This window comes from Procambarus clarkii, chromosome 89 (genome assembly GCF_040958095.1).
Source record: "Procambarus clarkii isolate CNS0578487 chromosome 89, FALCON_Pclarkii_2.0, whole genome shotgun sequence".
NCBI lineage: Eukaryota > Metazoa > Arthropoda > Malacostraca > Decapoda > Cambaridae > Procambarus > Procambarus clarkii.
This window is the reverse complement of record NC_091238.1, coordinates 17,530,810-17,548,744: the sequence shown is the minus strand read 5'-3', so window position 1 is coordinate 17,548,744 and position 17,935 is coordinate 17,530,810. Positions and strand designations below refer to the sequence as shown.

Genomic DNA, 17,935 nt, shown 5'->3' with positions numbered 1-17,935 from the left:
ATCCAAATATTTTTTCAACTTTCTATATAAATAGTTAATGGCTTGCATACATTACAAAAATTATAACTAAAAAAAAAATAAAAAATCCTGCAAGGTAATTTGTAGTCTCTTTATCTGATATGTATCGCAGTATTTAACATGTTACCATATAAACATTCTAAATTATAGATAATTTCATTTACTATTAGGCATATACAAACACCCATAAATATATAAAAATGTATACACGTATATTACACTCATCTTTGAATGCCAAATAAAACCCATCTGTTGCAAACATTTATTTCCAGAGATACTGCTCAAATATAATGCATTTATTCTTTCACATAAACTGTTATAGAATTTGCGGAAATAATAGAGAAAACACTAAAGGAAACCGATCATATGAAATATATAAGAGAAATAAATTTAATGAAAGAACCTATAAACTTTATTAAGAAAAAATGTTGTCGATGAATTTGTAATTTAAAAGTTGAAGGGGCTCATTTACCAGATTATTAAACAGAAACATGAAGATGTGAGCTGCATGCTTATAGGCACACTTTTCTAAACATAACTTCCTACTTGTCAATATGAGAAGTTCTGTACACCAACTCACTGTTTGAGATTGTTTCATTTTTCTTATCAACAACATTTATAATACTCTGACGATGTAACAATCACTGTTACATCAAAATAAATAAACCTGTGGTTTATTTAAGTCCTCTACCAGCCTTTATATAATGTATGTGGATTGGGGCATGTATTTTTGACATGCTTAATCCTGATATAGCACAGCTTTTTTTGTCATTTAGTACTAAGTACTACACTGAGGTGCACATGACTAAACATAATTAACAAATCAAATGGTAGAATTGGCACATGCCGATTGGAGCATTGAAAAGATTAATAATCCAGTGGTCACAGTATACAAGAGTAATGCCAATTCAACACCAAATCAACATCATCAATATTGATTCAATGTTGAATGAGAAAAAGAATATTAGAGGACCTGGTAGCAAACCTGCACTCAGAAATAACACCACATGAGACCAGAAGGCATGGCAGGATGTGCAGAATACCTCATTGAAAAGCAGAGGGGCAACAAGTACTCTGAGAGAGAACTCTATCAACATCAGAGGTCCAAGGCTGTTCATCACGCTTCCACTTCCCATAAGGGGCAAAACTGGCCAACCCCTCACAGTGTTCAAGAAAGAACTTGACAAACACCTCCAAAGGATACCTGATCAACCAGGCTGTGACTCATACATTAGGCTGTGAGCAGCCGCGTCCACCAGCCTGGATGACCAATCCAGCAACCAGGAGGCCTAGTTGAGGACCGGGCTGCAGGGTTGCTGAGCCCCGGAATCATCTCAAGGTATACTCAAGGTATGTTGATTCAACATCAAACAATGCTACTCTTGGATACTGTGCCTACTGAGGAGATGTGGGCTCTAACTTTACAAATATTTCTCAACAATAATCTGATAAATAGCCTTATATATAAAATAATTACTAAAGAATATGTAAGAAGAATATAGGCTGCCTTAATAAGTATAAATAGAATAGTGAGAATATGGTTGCAGAAGATAAAGAATGGTATCTTTATATACAACAGAAAACTATACAAATTAAAAATCAAATAAACTGTTCCAGTCAGACTACAAATGTGGCCAAAATATTAGAGCCACCTCGAGAGGAGTCACCTCAGGAACCACCTCGGGAGGAGTCACCTCAGGAGCCACCACCTCGGGAGGAGTCACTTCAGGAACTACCTCAGGAGGAGTCACCTCAGGAGCCACCTCAGCAGGAGTCACCTCGGGAGGAGTCACCTCAGGAGTCACCTCGGGAGGAGTCACCTCAGGAGCCACCTCAGCAGGAGTCACCTCAGGAGCCACCTCAGCAGGAGCCACCTCGGGAGGAGTCACCTCAGGAGCCACCTCAGCAGGAGCCACCTCGGGAGGAGTCACCTCAGGAGCCACCTCAGCAGGAGTCACCTCGGGAGGAGTCACCTCAGGAGTCACCTCGGGAGGAGTCACCTCAGGAGCCACCTCAGCAGGAGTCACCTCGGGAGGAGTCACTTCAGGAGCCACCTCAGGAGGAGTCACCTCAGGAGCCACCTCAGCAGGAGCCACCTCGGGAGGAGTCACCTCAGGAGCCACCTCAGGAGCCACCTCGGGAGGAGCCATCTAAAGAGGAATGACCTTGGAAGAAGCCACCTCAGGAGGAGCAACTTCAGGAGCCACCTTAGTAGAAGCAACCTCGAGAGGAGCCACATTAGTAGCAGCAGCCACGGGAAGGGCCACCTTATGAGAAGCAGCCTCAGGAGGAGCCACCTTGGGAGGAACAACTTCGGAAGGAGTCATCTCAGGAGGAGCCACCTTGCGAGGAATAACCTTGGAAGGAGTCATCTCAGGAACAGCCTCAGGAGGAGCCACCTTGATAGAAGCAACTTTAGGAGGAGCCACCTTAGGAGGAGCCATCTCAGGAGAAGTCACCTCAGAAGGAGCCATCTCAGAAGAAGTTACCTCAGGAGGAGTTGCCTCGGGAAGAGCCACCGCAGAAGGAACCACCCTCAGGATGAGCCACCTCATGAAGAGCAACCCTGAGAGGAGCCACCTCAGGAGGGGCAATCTTAGTAGGTGCCATCTCAGGAGGAGCCATGTTAGGAGGAGACACTCAGGAGGAGCCAACTTCAAAGGACACTCGGAAGAAAAAAATGCCCTTTTTTGAAGTGATGCTTCTATGGGCATTCAAAGGCCAGTCAACTACCTTTCATATGTATGAACAAGTGTAAATATACAGTATATATACACTATATAGTATATACAGTATATAGTATACAGTGGTACCTCGCATAACGATTGCCCCAAAAGACGAATATTTTGGGTAACGAACGGCCCGATCGGCGTCAAATCGTCCCGTATGCCGAACGCTGGTTTGAGTAACGTCAACACCACATGGTGGGGTCGCGCTGCTGCTTGCACATTCTTAGACGCCTCCGACGATGCACATAAATTATGTTGTTCTTGTTTAAAGATGCTAATGATGCTGGGATATAAAAGGGTGACTGCTGAGATGTTGCAAAGCATTGACGTTTTTGTAGGAAAAAAGAAATGAAATATCTGATATACAACAAATGTCAAAAAAGTTCGTTCGGTGTTCGGCAGGTAGGCTGCTCCATTATAACAATCTTTCTTTGTTTCAAATGTGTTCCATTTGTTTTTTATTTGTCATTTACGTCTCAATAATGGAGAAGCCTACCTTACATACACTGAATAAACCATTATGACATTTTCCTTTCTTCAAATGTGTTCAATATTTATTTTTCATTTGTCTTATAGCAAAAGGTTCGTTCGGTGGTCGGCAGGTAGGCTGCTCCATGTTTCTTAAAAAAAAAAAAAAAAACGAAAAATAAAAGAACTGTTGAAACAATTTGAAAAATGGACAAATGTCATAAAGGTTCGTTCAGTGTTTGTCGGGTAGGCTGCTCCATTATTGAGACGTAAGTGATAAATACAAAACAAATGGAACACATTTGAAACAAAGAAAGATTGTCATAATGGAGCAGCCTACCCAACAAACACTGAACGAACCTTTTGCTATAACGAATATGAAAGACAAGGGCTGCTGGCTGGGTTAGTAGTGCGTGAGCAACCATTTGTAGCACACATGCCTCTGGCTCTCAAACACCTGTCCCACACGGTGTTGAAAGACTGTACTCAGTCAGTGCAATTCAGACCCTATTGTTTGAAGAACATAAGGGTCATAACATTGGTGAAGCTAGGCGCAATAAGGGCTTAACACAACGGTCGGATGCCTGTGATACAGCACCTATGAGGATGATACAGCGAGCGTATCCAGGTGTAGCTCTGAGCCCCACCCTTGCCATCTCTAATGTATATAGATGATACATAGATGAATCGTTTTCTGCGTTCAGTGATGATGCATCTGATACAAGTAGCATAGATGAACAGTGTTAGCGGCTTCCATGGTGGTGGTGTTCATTGATATTTTTAAGAATACCTGAATCTTTTCCTGACTGATGGACACTCTTTGAGGCTAGCTGAATCTCTTCCTGACTGATGGACACTCTTTGAGGCTAGCTGAATCTCTTCCTGTGTGGGACCTTACAAAGCGATCTTTTCAAGACTACCTTACAAATTGAGCTTTTCCTATAATCGTTTCAATACTACCTTATGCTTTACAAGCTTGGCTACATACCACCTACAAGTACTAAAGCCAAGGGTGCACGCGAGTGCATTATTTGCAAGCACACAGAACGATGAAACAGGAAACAAAAATCTATCTGTAGCTGGTGCAAGGAGAGCAAAGTCGCGCTGTGTACCATGGACTACTTCGTTGACTATTACGCACCTCCAAAGTACTGAGTGTGTAATACAGTGTGTTACTGTGTAAATAGTATGTGAAACTGTACATATTGTAATATTAGTGCATTTGTACCACGTAATATTGTGACAATAAACATTTATTGTGGACACATTACTGACACATGTATCACAGTTTCATGGAAAAATATGAACATTCTACTGTATACATATTGTAAAGGTCACAAATATGCATCATATACGATAAAAGAAACAAATAAAACCGCATTGGAAATGCATAGGAAAAATATTTGAAAATATATTTGTGGCAACACGCGGTGCTTGAATGGCCTGCGCGACCGTGTCTGGGAGCTTCACACACGGGCGACCAGCCCCTGATGACGTCACAGCGCACCTTGTCCACGCCCTCACAGCCAAAGTAAGTGGAATTTGGTAATTATTTTCACATAGACATGTTCAGGGACGGTAATTTATCATTTTACAAAGAAAAATTATATTTTGGGGAACATTTGATGTCATGCACACTAGGGAAATTTCACAATAAACACATTGCATCACACTGGTTACATGGGGGACACTCGTTTTGTATGACGTCCGTTTCACATGACGAACATGGAACGGATTAAATTCGTTATGGGAGGTACCACTGTATATACTATACATTCATACATATGTTCATACATGCATACATACATATACACACACAGCAGTATTGAAATTTAGCTAAAATGATATGTTGAGTTAAATAGTAGCGATATGTTCTGTGAAAAACTTGGAGAAATTGCATATCAGTAATAAATTAATTGACAACACACAGATGCAACACAGTTGACAGCATTCTTGCAATTTATTAACTACAAAACATAAGCTTAACTTACTTTGTATTTGGCACAAGAAAATTAATTCAGCTTTTGGCCACCGATTACGTGCTTAAACGTAATGTTTATACATACTGGAATAAATGTAGAAGCCCACAAAAATATACAGCACTCCTATCATTTTCTGAAGTTAGTGAAAGACAATCTTGTAATAATACTAAGAAAGAAATTACAGCATTTGGGCAAAATGATATAAAATTGTAACATTTTGGAAATACAATCAACATAATATGCCAACTATAACTTACCTAAAACTAGGCAACAATTAGTGTTTGTAACAACATGATATGATTATTCTAAAGTAATTGATATGGCCACACATGTTTATCCAGTGCAAGATATGCAGGATGATATCTGTATATGGACATGGCACAAATTCTGCAAGCATTATCATCATACATTTATACAACTCTCCAGATATCAGATATTTAGCTGATATTTAGACAATAATTCTAAATAGCTGTATTTAGACAATAATTCACTGTTCATGTGGAAAAGTTACTTTAAGATTGTAGAACAAATAAAGCAGATGAATCCACGTCAGTACAAGATATTCTGGAGTATTCGTGGGCAGTTATCTCCCACTGTCAATCACATTTCAATGCTTTTTAGCAGCATATTAAAAGATCACTCCAGTACAAAATTGCTGTTTGACATGATACTTTTACTTAAACAATAAATATATTTTTATATATTGTAATGGACTGAAAGTTTACTTTAACACAATAAAACCATATGAAGCGAGAATTAACTCAAGTGTTTCATTAGGACAAAGACATGAATTGATTTAACCCCTGTACTATGTTTACTGAGATATCTCAGTTTGATGAATGGTGCACTCACTGAGAATCTGATAATAATGGCAAGTATTGTAGCTAGATTTTGCAATGTGAGTAGTATATAGTATTGTATACTGAAGGCATTTTGTTGCGTCAAGTAGTGGTGTTTGTTGTCCTTGTCTGCTCATAATGTGTATTGATATGCTTTGCTTGATTTTCACCATCACACCCATCAGAATTCTTTAGAGGTTTGTTATGATGCATAAAAGTGTAGATAGAAATAACAGCAAAATGTATATGTTTTACTGTTCAAAGACTGTAATATTATACTCATATTAGTGACAGAAATAAAACTGTGTATATCTACAATCTACATGTTCTGTAGATTCTAGGCTGACTTTGGATTGTGGTTATGTGATTATCACTCACATAACCTGCTTTTAATGGCTCCAGACAGTGCATAAACATGTAGAGTGTTATATGTAACATATGTATACACTATATTTATTGTCGAAGGAATATAATATTATGCACATTTTAGTCACAGAAATATTTTTGTTTCTATTGATGTTCTGCATAATTTATTATAGATATTTCTCAAATTACACACTATTGCATGATGAAACTGCAAAATCCAGTGAAAAAGCAATTCGGTGACACTGAAATCAATCAGTAAAATATATTCGCAGCAACTCCTGCAACCCGCCTGGCTCAGGTGACCTTCCCAGGGAGTCTCATCCATCAGCGAGTGTGAATTAGTAATGCCATTGCTATTTTCCTTTCTCCATTGCAGCCAAATTAAGCTACACACAACTTATTTTTAGTTTTCCATGATCATGGAATGCATCTTAACAATATTATTAAGAAAATTTGCTTTTTTGGTAATTAATTTTTTGTGTGCATGACAGAGTTGTCACATTAAACAGGTGCACAGTGCAGGGGTTAAGAATCAATTATGTTGCTTTTGCCAGAAGAAGCACACACGCAGAAGAACTTGCACGACAATCATCACAAGCAGTATTTTTCCTAGGATCTTGACAGACTTGCATGAAACTCAGCTTTATAACTTTTACATACCACTGCTATCATAAAACTTTTACAATATGAATATGTCTTGTTCAAAAGTGGTTGCCAAAAATTAATGTTGTCGTTTGTATTTTAATAAAAAATATACAAATTTATCTTATGACCTCTAAGGAGTCCTACAGTTGCAACAAGGACATAACCTATAACTTGAGTCTTGAGCACAAATGTTGATACGACTTCACAAATTATAAAATATTCACCTTGCTTGTACGGATTTCTTGGCGTTTGTGATATGTTATCAAATGGCAGGAAAACAATTAACAAAGATTACAATAATTTAGTAGAAAATGCTTCTTAATTCAATTCAAGAAAGAGCAGAGTAATTATAGTTACAGTATATATTTTAAGAAGCACTGAAAATGGTGTAAAGTCTTGCCTTCGGTGTTAAGTAAGTATCACAAGTAAGCCCTGGGGGTTATCACTCATGAAGCGACCTGTCCTCACAGTTAATGCACCCCAATTTTGAGCTACTGACCACAGCATAAAAATCTTGGTGCTTTAGTGAAATTAAAAGCACCGCAATTCCAACACTTCCTCAGACTAATGAGTATTGGCCTTTATAGGTTAGGTGGGTTGCCAAGGTTTTTATGCTTTTGGTTCGGTAAAACCACTTAAAATTTTACAATTGTCAAATTGTGAGAACTGGTTGCACTGAAAACTACAACAAATTTTCAGTGAAAATTATGCTATATTGAGGCCCAGAACTAGAATACATACATTCACACAGCAACTGTGGCAGTAGATGCAGCACTTTTAGCTCGAGTGTTCATTTGGCTCCGTTTTGTTGGTACTGGTACAGACACGTTATTGTTTTCAAACTTTTCCCTTGTATCTTCTGCATCAAAACTCTCGGAGAGTTTTTCATTTGCTTCTAAGCTGATGTCACTCTCTGGAGTATGGGAACGACTCTTACCTGAAATAATTAAAGTAGAATTGAAATTACTACACATTTTTTCATTTAAAATTTTTTCATTTTTGTTTATTGAAATTACTGTTCCTCTTTTCTGTTTATTGGAAAACAAAAGAACTCATTGATATGTTACATTCATGATGGTTACACTATGCTGCACTAAGGCTGAATACAATTTTGCTGTGTATGTGAATTAAGTAAAATGTGAGAAAAATTACAGTAAGTATCTGCAGGCTAATTTACTAATAAAAACAGTATATGTTATTTGCAGGAAGTGCCATTTAGCTATGAGTACCTACAGATAGGTTAGTTTCTTAACAAAACCCTTAATACATTCTCAAAGTGACATTAAGTGCTTTACCTTATAATTTTAAGATAAACTGTTTATTGTGCTTTTAAAAACTATACTGTAGTTTTTGTCTATTGCACCTAAAAAATAGTCTTCTAAAGCTCTTTGTAAAGGAAGCCCTGTTAGTTTAATAGTAAAGAAAATGCAAACATATCAATGGCTAAATTCATGAATAAAAGAGTTTTTTAAGTATAAAGTAGACAAAAGTATTGAGTCCGAATAATGGGATCGAACCTGCATGGCTTGGACTCCCCCACACACAAATACTATCAATGTGGGTTTCATCCATTCATATGGCCTTAATATTTTCTCATAGATACATCATATTCTTGTGATTTGCTTGTGTAATTACCTAAGTGTAATTACCAATGACATAATGACAGACAGGTTTAATATTAATGTCAATGTATACCAGGGTTGATCGATACTTTATATATGCTATGCATATACAGTATATGGTTGAGATATCTCGAGTATGCAGGCAATGAGTCACAATAACGTGGCTGAAGAATGTTGACCAGACCAAACACTAGAAGGTGAAGGGATGACGACGTTTTGGTCCGTCCTGGACCATTCTGAAGTTAATTGTGAGAATGTCGATTGTCACAATCAACTTCAGAATGGTCCAGGACGGACCGAAACGTCGTCGTCCCTTCACCTTCTAGTGTGTGGTCTGGTCAACATATCTTGGGTAGTCAAGATAAGAATACTGTACTAGACAAAGGGGAAAACCTTTTCCCTTTCTCTAGAGCATGTCAACTACAGTGGAACCTCAGTTGACGAATGCCCCCTTCTTTATGAATTTTTCAGTTTACGAGCTCAATTTTTTTGTAAAATTCTACTCAGCATACTCTACAAGCTTTGCCTCGCTTGCCGAGTTTGTTGATACATGTATGGGCCGACCGAGCGCATGGCGTGCTTCAGTTTACCAGTGTCTCCCACATTGTGACGTACTGCCCTTGAAATTAAAAGAATTTCAATGTTTTTCTGCTTTTTGGTTTCTCAGCATAAAAGTTTTTATTATATATTATGCCATGGGTCTCTGAAAGCATTTCAGAGGCTATCATTTGTGAAAAAGCAAGGCTATTGCATGAAGATCTTATAAAGAAAACCTCTGGAATGAGTGATGCAGATATGAAAGCATTTAAGGCGAGCAGGAGATGGTTTGAGAAATTTTGGGAAAAGAATTGGTATTCATGGTGTTGTGAAGCATGGGGAAAAACAAATGTCTATTGACAGATTCTTAGTAATTCTATAGACAAGCAAGCAGTGAGCCACAACCAGGTCTTAGTGGAATGCCCTCAAAACATAGGAGAGAGAGTAGCCCAGAAATGGTATCACTGCCTGATGTTATAATGGAAAGGGGACTCGCTTTTCAAACACTAACACCTCTCCTCCTCCCCCCTCCTCCTCACTATCTTCCATACTCCAACAAGAGTCCTCAATAAAGGTAAGATATACTGTACTGTAGTACAAAATATGAGTAGTATTATGTATATATAAAATGTATTATGAAGTTAATATTTTTGGGTGTGGAACGGATTAATTAAATTTACATTAATTTCTTATGGAAAAATTAGTTTCGATTAACAAACTGTCTCTGGGAACGGATTAAATTCGTAAACGAAGGTATCACTATATAATATATGAAGATAATGCAATTCTTCTAGAAGAATATTGGAGATGTATATAGATTAGTTAAGAATTTATTGACTAAAAGAACACTGCTAAAATTGAATGTGGACAAAATTAAAGTTGTAGTGGAGAAGAAAGGAAATTCTGTGTGGAAAATAGGTTGATTATTTTAAAAACACAAGATGTGTGATAGACAAGAAGAGGAATTTTTTTTAGAGTAGATAGAGCAAGGGAAGGAAAATGACTGGTGCCATGAAAGCCCTAAGGTAGAAGGAACAAGATAGGAAAAGATGCAGCCAGAGAGCAGCATGAAAGAGAGGTAGTGAATATCCTTAGGTATAGTCGGCCTGGAGGAGGACTGGTCGAGGACCGGGCCGTGGGCACGTTGAGTTTCGAAATCATTGCAAGGTAAGGTAGTTATAATGAAAGGTCATGTGGCAGCATCACAAAACAAGAATTAGATCAATAGAAATTGACACTGAGCACCAATAAGAACACTGAGCACCAATAACACTGAGCACCAATTGTGACTCATCGCCTACCAATGAGAAACCTTTCTGGTGTTAGAAACGTGGAGAGGGTAAGGAATTAAAATGTCATGTAAAGATGTGGAATGAATGAATGAATGAGAAGTTGAATGAATGGATGATGAATAGACTGCTGAAGAATGTATAAACAAAAACAAGAGGAAGAGAGAAGGGCCAACAAGATGCACAAACATGATTAGTGGTTGTATGTGCAAGAGGAAATGAGGATTAAACGTGAATAGCCCATGGGATGTGGCACAAAAAGACACTAGAAGGAAGCAGTTTGTGAAGGAGTTTGAATAAGACAAATTGTCAGATGTATGGGACATCTAGTCTTATGAATAAGTAGGGTGCTGTTAAAGATGATTTGCTGAAGTATGGTTTTGTTGCTTAACTAAGATACTATGAATTGTGTAAGATACAAAGAAGGGGTGAGTAACAATTTTTTCCAATCGTTAGCTTTCTTTTCCTATACTACTCCCTTATTACATCTGTGCTGGTGCCTGCATAGCCAATGACAGTTGGAATAATGACAATAAAACAACTTGTAATACCTGAGACACATGTGACCTCCTCCTCTTTGAAGCTGTTGACTTCTGTAGAAACTTCACAATTTTCCTCTTGAGCTTCTCCTTCTGTACTGACTTTGGCACCGAGTTCACTAACTGTTATTACCTCTGCATTAATGTCGCAGTGCTTGGCTCCCTTCTTGCCTAGTGCCACTATGGCATTTGCAGCTCTGAAAACAAGTAAGTGTTTTCAGTCTCTTTCCTTTCCCAATTGATGGGCAACTCATAATCATTTTATATATTATATTATGTTATTGATAAATAAACACTGATATAAAAACTATATACTGAACACATAAATGCACAAAGAGGTACACTAAAAGAAGATGAGTTATGTTTAACTGTTTTTAGCATCCTGAAGAATACATGGCATAAACCGGCCTGTAGGCCCCCCTCCAGTGATGAAAGATACTTTAGATCAGATAACTGATAGCAGAAAATGTTGTTTCTTAGTGTATCCTGATCTTTAAATACAACCTCATTACTGAATGATGGTTCTCAAAAGTCCCAGAAAACAATAAGACACTGAAATAATCACTTTGGTGATTTCTAAACTGATTCCAGTTCTCTTATTTGTCTATAATCGTCCACAATGACTTCTCAAAATCCTCCATGCTTCTATACCAGTTATGAGGAAAACAGACTACCAACAACTTGACATTTCCACCTCTCTCAATGGTGGGCTCTAAATGATGGTTTTAATGCTCAAACATGGCTCTTTACTCCAGCTGCTGGGCTTGAGCCAATCATGCTTTCTCTCCTGCTGTGATGTCATCTTCTTGCTATCAGTATGTAAGGTTCTCATTGCTCAACCTGACATAATTAGATTATTCACTGTGGCAAGTGTGCTTTTTATCTGGTAAAATGTAGTCCTAATTTGGCATGAAACATTCCCATATGTGATGTCAACAAGAAATCAACTCCCTGGAGTCAATTGAAAAAGTAACTGTCTTGCACACTGCATCCTTAAGTATAACTGAACTGAACACTCCAACAATCTAAGACCATATAACTAGGAGAGCAGTATGTGTAACAATGGTATTGGGTCATATGTTAAATTACAGAGAACAAGGACTAAAAAAAATTGCAGGAGGATGGGAAAATGGGACATCTCTTTTCTTCACAATAAGTGTAGTTATTGTGAAGTCTCCACTATGGTTCTGTTCCCATCCACATGCTTCTTGCTTTCTGCAAATTCAACTTGAATAAATGCCCTATCTATTGTCTTGTTCCTGTAGTTTATGTAGCTTGGTGCCATGTGGGGAAACCAACTTTCAGACTATCCGAGGGACCTCAGCTCAGAAACATGGTGGTAGGCACTGCAAAATGCACCTTGTAAGCCAGTCTCTCAGATGTTTGTCTTCCCCATCCTTTTTTGGTCCTTCTTCCTTGAACTAGCTTGGGGTTGTCTGGATAAAAAGTGGGGTACAAATGATATTGTTTCATTTTTTCTCTGAGACCAAACTAGTGCCTTGCCTTGAGGTTACCTTGAGGTGTTTTCAGGGCTTAGCGTCCCTGCGGCCTGGTCGTTGACCAGGCCTCCTGAGATGATAACTAAAGTCACATTGTCTCTCTTTCTCAATTGCCTTGACAAGACAATAGGAGACGTGGTCAATGACAGCCTAGTAGCAGATACAAGGCCTGAATTAAAGCCTCTGGTTCAGGAAGCATCTGAGGGGCTGTCTCTGAGAAAATGTGTTTTACTTTGCACAACCATTATTTTTCATGGAAGTTTTGAAAAAAACTCAGAGCTGGCTATGAGAATATGATCTTTGTCTAGAGTAATACTGTACTACTAACCTGTATGATTTATTTACTTCTTTTTGCATGTCCACATCATATTTATGATACTTCTCGTACATGCTGATAATGAGGTCCCGCTCTTCCTCAGAATATTCCTCAAGTGATGGATGGAAGCGTTTTGCATGTTTGACATATGTATTTTTCCTGGGGCCATCATACGACTTAAAGGTGGTGAAGCAGAGCATGCAGATGCTCATGTTTGTGCGCGTGTCATAGTCTACCAAAAGCTGCCGCCGCCATTCCTCCTGTTGATAAAACACAATGTAAGTAGTCTGAAAGCAGGATATAAATAAAATTGGCTAATTTATAATAATACAGTGGCACCTCGATTAATGAGCGGCTCTATCTACGAGCATAACGAGCGAGCCACTTGCGAAACATTTGTCTCTACTAATGAGCTTTTCCTCAATTAACAAGCGTTTCCGCTGGTTCTCGGACACCTTTTACGACAGTTTTGTTGTTGTTTCGCAAGACGAGTTTTCCACATGACAAGCTCGGTGTTGGAACGGATTAAACTCGCTAATCGAGGTGCCACTGTATTAAAATCTACCAAGATACGCAGCTTCTTTTATCTGAACCTAGTTTTGTGGTAATTATTATCTCTGCACATATAGCTCACCTCTCATCTGCTCATATAACTTAAATTAATTCACATGCCACATGAATACAGTACTCTCACTGATCTTTCTATCATATTCTTCTACATCATGTATCAGCATTGTATGTTCTCACAGTTCACTCCTGGGGCTTCTTTTAAAGAGTCTATGATATTCAATGTTAATGCTATCAGGTGACTGTTTCGGGAGAACTACTTACTAATGGCCAATGTGACGAAGTGGCTATATAATTAACCTGACACAGTCAAGGATTTTGCCAGTATTTTAGAAAATATGGTTTGGTACTCATTGTCAGGGACAGGAAACCTGTAAGGCTTATGAACGGTTCCCCTAGATCAACTACTGACCATCCCCAGGATACAACCCACAACAATTGCCTAAACTCCTTAGTACCTATTTATTGCTATTTTGAACAGAGTCATCAGGTGTAAGAAAACATGCCAAAATGTCTTGCCCTGCCTGGGAATCGAACTTGAAACTTTGGTCCAATCAGTGATAAGCTGACCACATTACCCACAGTGCTACAGATCACCCATATAGCTGCAAGACTCTCACCCTTGTATGACCATGCTCTCAATGATTACCAAAAAACCAGATGGAACTAGATAATAATTTGTTTTCTGTGGGGAGCCCCTATGACTCCCTGGAGCTATCGGGCTAATGTGTGATATATTAGACCGGGAAATTAGTCTATGGAGTTCAGCCTACCGGGGACCATGAGCCAGAACCTGGCCCCCCCTCAGAGAGGTTGCAGGGAGCAATGGCCCTGGAAAAACCCCGTGGTTGGGGTTTTCCTTATCTGCCATCGATCAGGGTTAGGCACCCAGAAAAGTAGGCATAACAAAACAAACCCCTCATGGTAAGAAACTAACAACAAAAACTGGACAGCTAATGTCCCGGTCCCAATAAGCTCCAGGGAGCCTCCAGGGCTCTCGGAGGCTCCTTGGAGCTTATTGGGATATTGGAGCTTATTGTATATTGACACACTATTCCTGAAGCTTATTGTGTATATTCACACACACACACATACATACTAGCCTTGTATTGAAGTCCCCTCAAGGTTGAACTCCTGACCCTCTTTAGAATGCATCCCCACAACAGTTGCCTAATGCCTGAAGTACCTATTTACTGCTAGATAAACAGAGCTATCAGATGAAAGGAACATGCCCAACCACTTCTGTTCCATCTGGGATCGAATCCGAGATCCCAGATTGTGAACTGAGAATGAAGCCAATTGTACTATGAGGCCCATTAATGTCTGATATATGAACTAGGTTTCATTCTCCAGTCACAAAAATTTTATTTGCAATATCAGTTGTTGCTATGCTTATTGACTCTCCAAATACAGATTCATACTGTCATCAGTTTCCAGTACTGTTCTTTATTTAACAAATAATTCTGCTATAGTTAGTACATATACCATACTGTGTAAAAATTTAACCAATGTTAGAGGAACTTTTAATTTTAGCTTTTGCATGATGAAAGTATTGATTTGTTTTTGAGTCTATATGCATAATATTATAGCTCTTCTTTATTACTATATTTCTGTAATTGACCTTTTTTCCAACATAGAGATGTGGCTACTGCACCACCCAAATGTGGTGCATATGATCCTGTATAACCTGTGATAAATGAATGGAAAGATTGAGCGAGGGAGCCAGTTGGCCGAGCGGGGAGCCGGTCGGCCGAGCGGACAGCACACTGGACTTGTGATCCTGTGGTCCTGGGTTTGATCCCAGGCGCCGGCGAGAAACAATGGGCAGAATTTCTTTCACCCTATGCCCCTGTTACCTAGCAGTAAAATAGGTGCCTGGGTGTTAGTCAGCTGTCACAGGCTGCTTTCTGGGGGTGGAAGCCTGGTCGAGAACCGGGCCGCGGGGACACTAAAAAGCCCCGAAATCATCTCAAGATAACCTCAAGATAGGGGGTCACTCTCTTCCCAAATTCTCCCCCCCCCCCTCACAAAGGGCAAAATTGCCCTTGGATCTGAGCCTGCACCTGCCCAAGCACCAGAAAACAAAGAGAGGCTCTTATGGAGGTGTGAAATATTTGAGAAATAAATGAAGAACAAAAGTAGGTAGATGTGGTAAGAGTTTTTTAGGGCTGAAAAAAGGTGATAATGAAAAAGTGATTACCGATACTTTCTTTGGCATTGTTATCCTACTAACAAAATAGAAATAGCATGCCTTTTTACTCATCTAAATCACATTAGAAGACTTCATACTCCACAGTATGATGGAACAAAACTTTGTTCATATGAAATCATTAGTCAAATCTCATAAAAAACTTGCCTTAAAAGTTCTCATGTTGATAGTAACTCTTTGAGAGTTTGAGGATGCTGGCTCCGCCCCAGGGCCACCTTCAGCTACTTGTTGTAGGATGCTGTGCAAGTATGGGGTCACTTTTTCTTCACTGGATTCCGAAGGAGTGATAGAAACGCCATTTGTGCCAATTATGGTAGTGCTTGGGACGATTTGCACTCTGCATGCTGATAGTGTATTTACGGCATTAATGTCATCAAGTGTTCCACAACCGGATACTTGAGTCGCTGTAGTAGTAGTGGCTGGGATTAACACTTGCGTTATAGGAACATTGCTTAGGTCACTCGGAGTCTCAGGTGCACTCTGGGTATCACTCTCGTCACTAATAACTGCTGCATCTTCCATGATGATAATATCACTGCAACAGTTGTAAAACTAAAGGTTGAGTACACATAAATATTTGTAAAATTTAAGTAAAATAAACAACTCAACCCATACACATGAAAAGAAACAAAAGTGATGACATTTCAGCCTGTCCTGGATATCTACCATGCCAACTACTATTCAAAGTACTGTACAGTAATGTAATGTACAGTACAGTATAGGCAAACCTGACTTTATGCAAGAATGTATTTCCTAAAATAACATTTCCTAAGAATGATTTTGACTGAATGAAACTAGCCAATTTCAAAATAAATATTAACAATATAATTAGTTTTTCAGTTAAGCCCATTAACTTTCCCATGCTTCAAACTGTGTCTATTGTATAGGTAAAGATTTAAAAAAAAAAAAACTAGATTACACCAATATACAAGAAAACATGAACCAATTACTAATATGAGTGAGTAAAAGTTGTCACTTTCAAAACAAAAATATAACATAAGATATTTTAAAAAACAGACCCTATAATTTTCCTACACTCAAAACTCTGTCTTTGGATTAAGACTTTTAAAACCAATTTTAACAATAACCAAGTTCAATTAATGCTTAAATGCTCGGCAGTCTCAATAGGATTTACCTCAGCAACTAAATCTCAGCGCATTACCCACAATAGGGAAAGATTAAAGGTATCCACCCTGTGAGAGGAATGCCAAAAATCTCAGATATAGTATCTCTGGAGGTAATGGCCATTGTCAGTGGCATCAGGGAATTAACCTTTAGCAAAGCTGAAGCCAACTAAGTAGCCAGTCACGCAACAATGATATGAAGGGCAATCAATGCGAGAACAGGACCAAAATTTAAACCACCACATGGCTCTGCAGTCACAAGTCAGGTCAGGTAGAGTGACAGGAAAGAGAGCAAGTGCATAACCTTGCTCTCTTGCCTGTACCTAAGGGGTAATGGAGGCAGCAATCAGCAAAAACTTCAAGGTAGGATAAAAAGGGTACCAACCTGAAGGAACAACCCCCTCTTGATTTTGGCACTAATCCTCATCTTGAGTTTAAGGGCACCCATTATTATTGTCTAGCCTCCTGCCATCCTGAACCCCCTCCCTTCCTAGAACACACCCTAAGAGAAGGGGGGGCCAGGAAAGGATTACAAATTTACTCCAGCAACCAAGGAATTGAGCAGGGAGCTTGAAGAGGCCTCTGCCACTCAGGCTCCAAACCCCCACAAAGAGTTAAACTTCAAATTATTCAACAAATGTCAGGGATGAAAAATTGAGCAGAGACTGGGCTCTGAGATTACAAAGGAATCTTCACTCAAACTGAGAAGATCCAATGCAAATATCCCTTAAAATGAAGAGGCCCCAACCTAAGGGTGGTAGAATGAGTAAATGCAGGACAGACTGAGTCCTAATCCTGTAGGGAAACCAACAAGGAAAGGTAAGGATTTAGCACAATTTTGCATCACTAAAGACTCAAAACTCCCATAATAAAAGAGGTGGCTCACCTCCAGCAGGACTGCTCACAGTTGAAGACTACAAAATGCCAGTACATTAAGGCTCGGAGGGTAGCAGTAACTTGACAAGTGGCTTAGCCAATAGATACTGCCAGTGACAACAAATAAAACCCATTGATGACAAAGAAACAGGAACCCAGCCCCTGGATTTCCTCTATCAGTTTATCAAGTAAACTGATAGAGGAAACAGGATGGGGTATGGGGTGCATAATAAATGAACTAAACTAAACTTAAACTTTTGTGAATGTGAGGTACCAAAGCCAATGCACCAGGTAGCTTCTGAAGACCAGC

General features: G+C 39.0%; 3 protein-coding genes across 4 annotated transcripts in view; all 3 read right to left on the bottom strand.

Annotated features, from left to right (window-relative positions):
* Nucleotides 1-268: 268 nt before the first annotated feature.
* Nucleotides 269-17,935, bottom strand: part of LOC123773359 (uncharacterized) — a 57,384-nt gene continuing 39,717 nt past the window's right edge. For both annotated transcript variants that reach the window (XM_045767040.2, XM_069318106.1), the window contains exons 4-7: nucleotides 15,773-16,160; nucleotides 12,862-13,109; nucleotides 11,047-11,231; nucleotides 269-7,984 (exon numbers count right to left, since the gene is read on the bottom strand). In XM_045767040.2, coding sequence (XP_045622996.1) covers nucleotides 7,791-7,984; nucleotides 11,047-11,231; nucleotides 12,862-13,109; nucleotides 15,773-16,160 — 1,015 coding nt within the window. In that variant the 3' untranslated portion in view covers nucleotides 269-7,790. The remainder of the gene's footprint in view (nucleotides 7,985-11,046; nucleotides 11,232-12,861; nucleotides 13,110-15,772; nucleotides 16,161-17,935) is intronic.
* On the bottom strand, nucleotides 1,641-2,168 carry LOC123773235 (magnetosome-associated protein MamJ-like). The gene has a single exon (XM_045766851.2). It carries the CDS (start codon nucleotides 2,166-2,168, stop codon nucleotides 1,641-1,643), a length of 528 nt encoding a protein of 175 aa, XP_045622807.2.
* LOC138359218 (cytadherence high molecular weight protein 3-like) lies at nucleotides 2,169-2,573 on the bottom strand. Its single transcript, XM_069318211.1, has one exon. The coding sequence runs from the start codon at nucleotides 2,571-2,573 to the stop codon at nucleotides 2,169-2,171; it is 405 nt and encodes a 134-aa protein (XP_069174312.1).